The sequence below is a fragment of the Lycium ferocissimum genome, chromosome 10, assembly GCF_029784015.1.
Source record: "Lycium ferocissimum isolate CSIRO_LF1 chromosome 10, AGI_CSIRO_Lferr_CH_V1, whole genome shotgun sequence".
In the NCBI taxonomy this organism is placed as follows: domain Eukaryota; kingdom Viridiplantae; phylum Streptophyta; class Magnoliopsida; order Solanales; family Solanaceae; genus Lycium; species Lycium ferocissimum.
In genome coordinates, this window is record NC_081351.1 from 15,633,488 (window position 1) to 15,643,294 (window position 9,807).

Below are 9,807 nucleotides of genomic sequence, written 5' to 3' on the forward strand. Positions count from 1 at the left end.
TTCTCACGACTCTTATCCCAGAAAACTGAGCAGACTCGGCTAACAAACATGTCAACGACAACTATGAAAGAACAGTAATGGAAGTTGGGTAATCTTAGTTTGTAGTTCACAATTTTTCCAGCAAAATAAGTTATGGCAACCACTGGATGGAAGATGTTCATCCAATATGTAAAGCACCACCTATATACACAACTTACAAGCAAAAGCGAACATATCAAAAACGAAAAAATGGGTTGTAAAAACAACCTTCTTAGAAATAAGACCATATCAAATTATCAATAAATAGTTTGTCAGGACGATCCTTATTCAATTGGCTGGGACTGAGGACTACAGTCAAAATCTCTATATAACAGCATTGTTTGTCCCAAAAAAAAATTGTTATAGCGAAATGATGTTATATAGAACATATGATATAACACAACATGAAAATCGGCTCCAAAGAAAACTTGGCCATTATAGTAAAATGTTATTATAGAGAACGGGTATCATAGAGAGGTCTGACTATCGTCTATGATTCCTTCTGCAATGTCAATTCCCTTAACAGCAGATGTCAATGATGATGATGTATCACACCTACCATCCCTTTTCTCAAGATCCTCAATCTCATCATCAGATGCTTCTTCAAGAGAGGAGCCCTCTCGACTCATTTCTTTGATTTTCCTATATTCGTCATAGTGTGCTCGCCTGTGCTCCCTAAAGCTCTTGCTCCTTTCTGAACCAGAATCTATTGATGTTGTAGCAAAACAAATTAACGATCAGGGCATAGTTGGTTGCGCGTACTTTATAAAGCATACCAGCATAATCGAATTCATTCATGCTACACAACCCAACCCAACCCCTCTTTAAATCCAAATAAATTAAGAGAAAAAAATATCAAAATAACATAAAATGGAAGCAGTTGATGACTAAAAATAACTAGGCAAGAAAAGCAGGTGATTTATAGCATAACCTTTTACCACTTAAGGCAATTGTCAATGAGAAAGCACACAAAAAGAAAGATATTTTGACAAACTTTTTTTATAGGGCCTTTTTTTTTTTTTTTTTTTTTTTTTGACATGGGAACCCGCATGTTCGCTACCCTTCGAGTGCGCACGGGTAAACCCGGCCTCCCATGGCAATAGCTCGCAAACCACACAGAAGAGGTAACCCGCACTAGGCAAGCCCCGTGCGATGAGCTCGACTCAGAAATCCCCTGCTGTCGTAGGCAGAGGGTTTTGAACCTGAGACCTCCATTATGAAAGCCCCATACTCAACCAAGGCGAGCCACCCTTGCGGGGTGGGCCTTTTTCATTTTTGGTCCGTCGGCCGAAATTAATTACAGGCACTAGCCAAAATGTTTAAAACTTATACACTGATTATGTATGTTATATATGTATATTTACGTATATTATATGTATAGATTGTGTATACAATAAGTAGATTTATACTTAATATATAAAACCTAGACCGCTGCTGGCTATTATTCTGTTCTGTGGTCCAAAAATGTAATTATCCCCTTTTTATATGACATGCTATTGTTGCAGAGTAGTAATTCCTATATAACAAGAATTAGAAATCTGAAGCGCAATATTGTGACATAAAAGACAGATAAACTTAGACCTTCATCATCTTGGTCCATGATATCAGCCTCATTGTTAGAAGATGTCCAGCCAGACCGTCCCGATTTATTTTCACTGGAAGATGCCACATCATCAAATGCACTGCATATGACTTCTGACTCTATTGCATCACCATTGGCCTCCTCATAACTATCCCATAGAGATCCTATAGTATCATTGTAGTCAGCAAAAAATTGGAAAAGCAATAGAGCAAATTATAGTTTGGCAAAAGTCATAGATAGCCCCCTAAACTTTTCCACATATTCCTCATGGCTACCTAAACCTAATCTTGTTCCAATTTGATACCTAAACCACTCTGAATTTGTACCATTTAGACACCTTTTTTACAATCAGTAAAAAATATAAAATGTGTGTATTACACTCGCGATGACGTGGCAAAATGACCAATTAAATGATGACATGTGGCAGATTAGTCCAAAAAATTATTAAAAAAGGAATTGAGTTTTAAAAAAACAAAAAAAACTTAAACCCTAATCCTAAGCTAACCAACCGCCGCGGCCGCCACCCACCCAAACCCTTCCCCTGCTATCCCATCGAACCCACCCCACCCAAACCCCTCCCTCTCCCTTTACCATCAGAATCCCCAGCCATAGCAATCCCACCGTAGGAACCAACCACTTTACCTTCCTCATTCCATTTCTCAATTGTAACCTTCCTCTCCATTCCATTTTTCATTGGTACGAGGAAGAAGACTGAGATTTTTGCCGGAAAAAATTAAAGAGTTCCTACCAATTTCGCCGGAAAAGATGGGAGTCACGCCAGAATTTTTTTGATTCCCATATCTGATTTTCTTTTTATGTTGAGGATTGAACCTCGCCGGAAAAAATGAAATTTCACCTGGGAAAATTATAGTACCCAAATCTAATGTTTCTTTTACTTGGAGAGAAAACAAGGGAAATGGGTTGAGTTTAAAAGTATAATTGGAGAGAGAAGAGGAAAATAATGGAGGGAGAGAGGTCTCCATCATGGCTTTGAAAATTATCAAAGAGGCAGTGATGATGATTTTTTTTCTATTTTCTGGGCAAACTAATTCGGGCATGGAGATTACCTGACCCGTATCCTGGCATGCCGACCCGGTATGGCCTGTGATTGAGAAGTTTCTCTCACACATGCAATCGGTGTTTTTCAGCCATGACGTCGTTGGCTCTCTTTTGCCTTATCATAACATACATCTGAGCCTCAATTTTTTTTTTGATTAAGCACCGGCTTAGGAAAAGGGTCAGATTTGATGCACAAGGGGCAATGTCTTTTCGAACTTGAGACCTTGAAAGGGAGCGGCTCAAGATTCATGTGGGAGATAAAAAGGGTCGAATTTGATGCACAAGGGGCAATGTCTTTTTGATTCATTTTTTTTTGCCTTTTTGATTTTTAATTATTTAGGTTATGTTGGCTATCATTAGGTCTATAAGATGGGGAAAAAAAGAAAAAATATTATTTGAATTCATTTCACGCGCTTCAAGAGGGTGAAGAACACGTTTTTAGCCACCTCAGCAAAAGGCGTCTAAATGGTACAAATTCGGAGTGGTTTAGGTATCAAATTGGAACAAGATTAGGTTTAGGTAGCCATGAGGAATATGTGGAAAAGTTTAGGGGGCTATCTATGACTTTTGCCTTATAATTTTAGTCCTTGTATGCTAACATGATGTCACATTTAAACTTGTATGTTACACATTATAATATAACCTTATTTAACTCTGTCACCATCCATTTTAACTGACACTAAAATACTAAGTTTCAAATAACCAATAGCAAAAAATGAGAGACAATATTTGAGAAAATAGCAAACACTTATAATTATTTATTTGTACGTGAAATACATAGAGTGAAAACCTCACACTTCCATATTTACCCTTATGAGATCCTTTAAAAACAAAATCAATGAGTAGAGAGGAAAACAATGGCACATAATGCAATTTGAGAATCCAAGGTAAAACACACTTCCCAGATGAGAAGCTTCTAAGGCAAGAGGAGAAGAAAATAATAGCCTGTTTGGCCAAGCTTATTTTTCCCCCAAAAGTACTTATTTTTTCAATAAGTGCTTATTTTAAAAAAAAGTGAGGTGTTTGGCCAAGCTTTTGGGAGAAAATAAGTGCTTTTGGGGAGTAGCAGAAGCAGTTTTTCAAAAGCTAAAAAAATAGCTTTTGCCCAAAAGTACTTTTAAAAATACACATAGAAGCACTTTTTAAAAGCTTGGCCAAACACTAATTGCTGCTCAAAAGTACTTTTTAAATTAATTGGCCAAACACAAACTGCTTTTAGCCAAAAATACTTTTTTGAAAAGTACTTTTGAAAAAAGTACTTTTTAAAATAAGTTGTTTTTAGAAGCTTGGCCAAACAGGCTATAAATCAACTTTAGCATTTGGAGTTAAAGAATTACTTATAAACTACCTCTAATCAAACTATCAATAAAAATTAAATCCAAACTCGAGTCAAATTCTAGATCATTAATATGACTAAGACTCGTTCAAAAGGGATAAGACACCAAGCAAAGAAGCTCTAAGGATGTCTATTAAATTGATCGTCATGTAATAAAATCAGAATTTGCAACACATCACCATCAAATTTGCACTATTGGTGCATAACAAGAGAACTTCTATTATGACGATAAGGCATGAGGAATGAAATAGAAATTGCATGAACATACCATCATCATCGTTCATCCGGTGATATGGTGTCTTTGGTTCAGTTATTTTCTGCCTCACTGGCTTATTTGCCTCAATTTCTTCCAGATTTGCCTCATCCCATTTTACATGTGAACCACTGCACACCAATGAAATATGTCGGAAGCAAATTTAAGAAAACATCAATAGCAATACTAAACTAATTGCACAAGCCAATCTCAAATAGTTCAGCTTCTTCCAAAAAGTCAAACAACCTGACACCATTTTCCTTAACTACTTTCTATAAGGCCTCCTAACTACTTTTATAGGGAGAATTAATTATTTCTTCGAGCTAGAGAGAATTTATCGAAAAAGTTACTCCTTTATATATATCCCAAATATAAAAGGTTGGAATTGGTGAAGTTTGACGGAATCCTTAGGCTTCTTGAATAAGGGTAATTTTTTTCTATTACATAGGTCGATAGCGGCAGGGTAAAGGGAACAGTGAGAATTGAATTCACAGCTACTGTGTTGGGAAATCTTACTGGAACCACTAAGCTGTAAACCTTGGTCGTGGGTGAATAAATTTGAATTCAGATTTAGCGATTAGCAGTGCCTTCAGCAAAGAAATTGTGAATTGCCCTGACCAACTTGTCCTTTTAAGGCTGCAGCATTTTCAGGTGAAACTTCATAAAAGAATATAATCGAACCTCCTAACAAAAATATTTCAGCTTTTGGGTGCTGAACATCACATTAATTAGTCAACAGCAGGCTACTTGTATTAAAAACATCATATCCCAACAGAATTTCCTTTCTCTATCCTTTTCTATCAAACAAAAATTAGCAACCGAATGTGACTTTAAGCAAGAGCAAGATCTGGCTAAAATATAATTATAGAGAATAAAGGCAGTACTTCATATTGCCAAATAGGATCAAATTTTGCTTAGTTGGTGCCGATTATCCTGAAAAAAATATAAAAACAGATATGCACTTGTCAGATAAAATAATCAAACCAGAATAGGAAAAAGACTGATCAGATTTGCTGAGTACATTAAGGGTGCCCCAGAAAATACTTCCCTCAAGAATGCTTTTCACCGTGAAATCATTTTCAGGTGCTTGGTATGGAGAAAATATTTTCCCACCAAAAGGGAAATCAATGGTTATTTCATATCCACTTGTTTTAACTATCAGTCATTATCAGTAAAACAATATTTCTATACTCTAGCATTCACCTGGTTTTTTCTTTTACGGAATAAGGAGCATTCACCCCTTATAATTACTTGACCACTGGAAAATGATCCAGATTTTTCAATGAAAAACACTATCCACTCAAGAAAAACATTTTTCTTCATACCAAAAAGCACCTGAAGGATATAAAGACTTCATCTTCTGTCCCTTATCAGAAAATGACTAGTAATCCTAACGGGCACATTTAGACACCAGAAATTTCCAGCTATTACAACCTGAGATCAAAGGTGGATCTAGTGCAATTCAGAGGGTTCAACTTGAGCCCACTAATATCCAGTAGAACATGTATACATTTACAACCAAAAAAACTGAAAACGTATATATAATATATTACACTATTCCGATTTCTTTACTTACTGGAAGCAAAGAAGAATGCATATTTAAGCCATAAAATTACAAAAAGAAATCAAGAAACCTGTAGAGGAAAGAGATGAACCTACAAATGGGACTTCGCATATCACAATGAGTTCGAAGGACAGAGATGGAGAGGAGGAAGGTAGACTGGTCGTCGTCCAATGCACTTTGACAAAACAAACACAACTCTGCCGGCATATTGTGATCTTGCATAACAAAAAGGATAACCCCCATAACCAAGCAATCAATTATGATTTCTCCTTGGTATACCAGAGATAAGACTTTTGTCCAAAGATCGTGTTTCTTCACCACCTCAAACTCATGTTTTTTCTCCTCAATTTTAAACAAAAAGGATTTTAGGAGAGCTAACTCCTCTTGAGCTTCTGCAATAAGATGCTCGACAACAGAATCAAGCTTCCCCTCTTGCAACAGCTCTTTCAGATAGCGCAAGAGGGAGTCAATAAAGCCTAATCCATTTGTACTGGGGAAATTACATTTTGATGACAGTGGAGCTTTAAAAAACATATATTTTAGGTCTTCCATGACTCGTTCAATCTTTTTTAACTAGTCAGAGAATACCAAATTAACTTCTCCTGCTTTTTTAACAGAGAAAGAGTAAGCAGCACATGTTACCTCAGCAATAAGACCTTCAATGCGAGTAAGTATATCACTCAATTTTCCCTAATCGACATTGAGATCTTCAGGCCCATTGTTTCAGAAGTTCATCGAGTACATCCTTCTGAATGTGAAGGATTTTTTCATCAATAAGAAAGAGTTGGACAAGTTTGTTCTTCTGAAGAAGGAGTTTCAAATCTTAGAAGTCTAAATTATCTCAAGAACTTCCTCAGTTTCATAAAAAATGCAAGCATGGAACTAGAGAAATCCAAAGATTCTCTTTAATCATATTTAGGTTGTCACTGGGAATGTTGCTTACATCTGTTACGTTTGTTATTTGGAAGAAATGGATGAAGATTTTGCATTTGGATTGAGGCTTAAGATCTCTCACATTTTGCAAGAGATCAAGCCCATTGAGCTCCGAGTTATAGACATCTATACACGACATCTAAGAGGTTTAGTTAAATTTCAAATCCAAAGGCAGCCGGGATGTGATAGAATTTGTTGAAGGTTTTGTTTATTTTCTCTTCAAGGTTTAGTTGGAGTAATCAAATGGTGAGGCATGTTCTTTGTTGCTGCATCTTATCCAAGTATCAAAGCAATTGGTACCTTTGCTCATTTATCTTGAAGATCTCTCTCTCGATCAGGGGAAATTGAGTGATATACTTACTTGCGTTGAAGGTCTTATTGCTGAGGTAGCATCTGCTACTTACTCTTTCTCCGTTAAAAAAGCAGCAGAAGTTAACTTGGTATTCTCTGACTTGTTAAAAAAAATTGAACAAGTCATGGAAGACCTAAAAGACGTGATTTTGAAAGCTCCACTGTCATCAAAATGTAATTTCCCTAGGACAAATGGATTAGGCTTTATTGACTCCCTCTTGCGCTATCTGAAAGAGCTGCTTCAAGAGGGGAAGTCTGATTCTATTGTCGAGCATCTTATTGCAGAAGCTCAGGAGGAGTCAGCTCTCCTAAAATCCTTTTTGGATAAAGTTGAGGAGAAAAAACATGAGTTTGAAGAGGTGAAGAAACATGATCTTTGGACAAGAGTCTTCTCTCCAGCATGCCAGGCAAAAATCATAACTGATTGTCTGGTTTGGTCTTTCTGAAACAGTCTCTCTAGCTCCACGAGGAAAGAATAAGGTCTGCGTACACTCTACCCTCCCTGGGCACCCACATGTGGGAATACACTGAGTATGTCGTTGTTGTTGTTGGTTATGGAAGATTTGATGAGTACATTAAGGGTGTGTCTGTTGTGATAATTCCCTCAAAAATGTTTTTCTCCATCAAATCATTTTCAGGTGTTTGGTATGAAGAAAATATTTTCCACCAAAAGGGAAATCAATGGTTACTTCATACCACTTGTTTTAACCAACACATAGTCATTGTCAAACAATATTCTTATACTCTAGCATTCTTCTTGCATAATTACTTGCATATCCAACCAAACCACTAGAAAATGATAAAACATTTTTCTTCATACCAAAAGCACATAAATCAATTGAAAACTCTCAATATAGAATATAAGAACATACTTTTTGCCCTTTATTCAGAAAAATGACTAATAATCCTAATAGGCAGATTTATACACCAGAAATTTCCAGCTATTAGAGGCGGATCCAGGATTTAAGCTTTATGAGTTCAATCTTTAGGGTTTTATCATTGAACACATTATATTTTTAAAGAATGTGTTCATATCTGCTATTTCTTGCAATTTTAGTGAAATTTTACATATAAATTTATACTTCGCGTTGAAAGTAATGAGTTCAGATGAACCTGGTATCAAAGCTGCATCCGCCCCTGCCTGAGAACAGAGGTGGATTCAATTTGAGCCCATTAATATCTGCTAAAACGTGTATACAAAAATTGAAATTGTATATATAATATATTGGACTATTTTGATTTCTCTAGATACTGGGAAGCAAAGAAGAATGCATAATAGTAAGCTATAAAATTACAAAAAAAAAAAAAAAAAAAAAAAAAAAAAAAGATCTAGAAATGTGTTAGAGGAAAGAGATGAACCTACAATTGGGACTTGGCAGATCTGAAGGAGAGAGATGGAGAGGAGGAAGTTAAGAAACAAGTGACTTGTAGTCGTCCAAATGCACTGTGACAAAATTGGTCTGAATTTGGAAACCCAAGTCAACCACGTAGGGTTGGACTGTTAAGTTTTGGGCTTTTCTGAAATCCGTAGACCAAATGGGGGAGAAGTTTTCATCTTTTGCGTGGATTGTCCTTCTTTTGGGGTGGTCCTTAATTTTTATCCCTCAAATTGCTGGTCTTTAATTTTTATCTTTCGCTTAAAAAGGTGATTGAAAATATTTTGAGGTTTTGGATTCAAAATCCCGCTTAATAAAAAAAATACACAAGGTAAGGCTTTTGCCAAAAGTCTGCGTTATGCGGTAGAAATTATCTTAAGGCATAACTAAAAGTTTGTCTTATAAGGCAAAATTTGTCATCTCCGATAGACTTTTAGTTATGCCTTAAGGAAAAATATGCCTTCTCTAGCAGAAGTTTGCCTTACAAGGCAAATTATGCCATCTTCGGCATCGGTTAACTTCGCCCGAATAGGCATAGGTTCATAGAAACCTATGCTTTGCGAAATTATTATTATTTTTTACTCTGCTGGGTTTCGAACCCAGAACCTCGGGTATTTTCGGTCACTTTTTTAAGCGAAGGACAAAAATTAAAGACCAACGAATTGAGGAACAAAAATTAAAGACCAGTCCGTATGAAGGGTAATCGTGCAAATTGCTCAGAAGTTTTTGCGCGGATCGTCACTTATATCTGTGATATTTAATTTTTAACCCTGCTGCTTATTTAATAAAAATATCCAAATTTGCTTCACTATTTATCTTCAAGTCTCGCTCGGCATAGTATTTTTCAGATTGTTGAGTGTTGAAACTTGTCTTTTCCGGTATAACTTGTGTGAATGTGATGATACATATGCCGAAGCGAAATCTAAACTTATGCCTTTTTTCAGATTATGTTGAATGTTGAAAGTTTTGTCTTATCCGACATAACTTGTGGGATATTAAGATACATATGTTGAAGCTAAATGTTAACTATACCAGCTGAAATTTAGTTTTTGTCGCGCCAAAAGTAATGAAGGGCAAAAATTAAAGACCACCCCGAAATAGGGGCATTTGTGCGAAAACCCCTTCTATCAAATAGGAGTAGGAAATGACGCGTGGTATCTCTAAAAGTGTTTGGTCTTAACTTTTGTCCCCACTTAACGAAATCTTTAAACAATGGCCTTAACTTGAAAAAAAAAATAGTTGGGAGAAACTTTTGTTGCCCGTTAGGCATGAGTACTAGTTTTTGCCTATAAGGCAGAATTTATGGTCAATTGAGCAGATCTGTCTTGAAATATC

At 36.2% G+C, this 9,807-nt stretch overlaps 1 protein-coding gene across 4 annotated transcripts; it reads right to left on the reverse strand.

Moving 5' to 3' along the window:
- Nucleotides 1-247: 247 nt before the first annotated feature.
- Nucleotides 248-8,611, reverse strand: LOC132032594 (protein phosphatase inhibitor 2-like). 4 transcript variants are annotated; one of them, XM_059422233.1, is made up of 5 exons: nucleotides 8,460-8,611; nucleotides 5,133-5,181; nucleotides 4,264-4,379; nucleotides 1,600-1,764; nucleotides 248-724 (listed from the first exon to the last, which is right to left on the reverse strand). In XM_059422233.1, exons 2-5 carry the CDS (start codon nucleotides 5,135-5,137, stop codon nucleotides 486-488), a joined length of 525 nt encoding a protein of 174 aa, XP_059278216.1. In that variant the 5' UTR covers nucleotides 5,138-5,181; nucleotides 8,460-8,611; the 3' UTR covers nucleotides 248-485. The 4 variants fall into 4 exon arrangements, with proteins under 4 accessions (XP_059278216.1, XP_059278218.1, XP_059278217.1 ...); XM_059422235.1 differs by having other exon boundaries at nucleotides 8,456-8,595; XM_059422234.1 differs by lacking the exon at nucleotides 8,460-8,611 and adding an exon at nucleotides 5,908-8,199.
- Nucleotides 8,612-9,807: the final 1,196 nt, after the last annotated feature.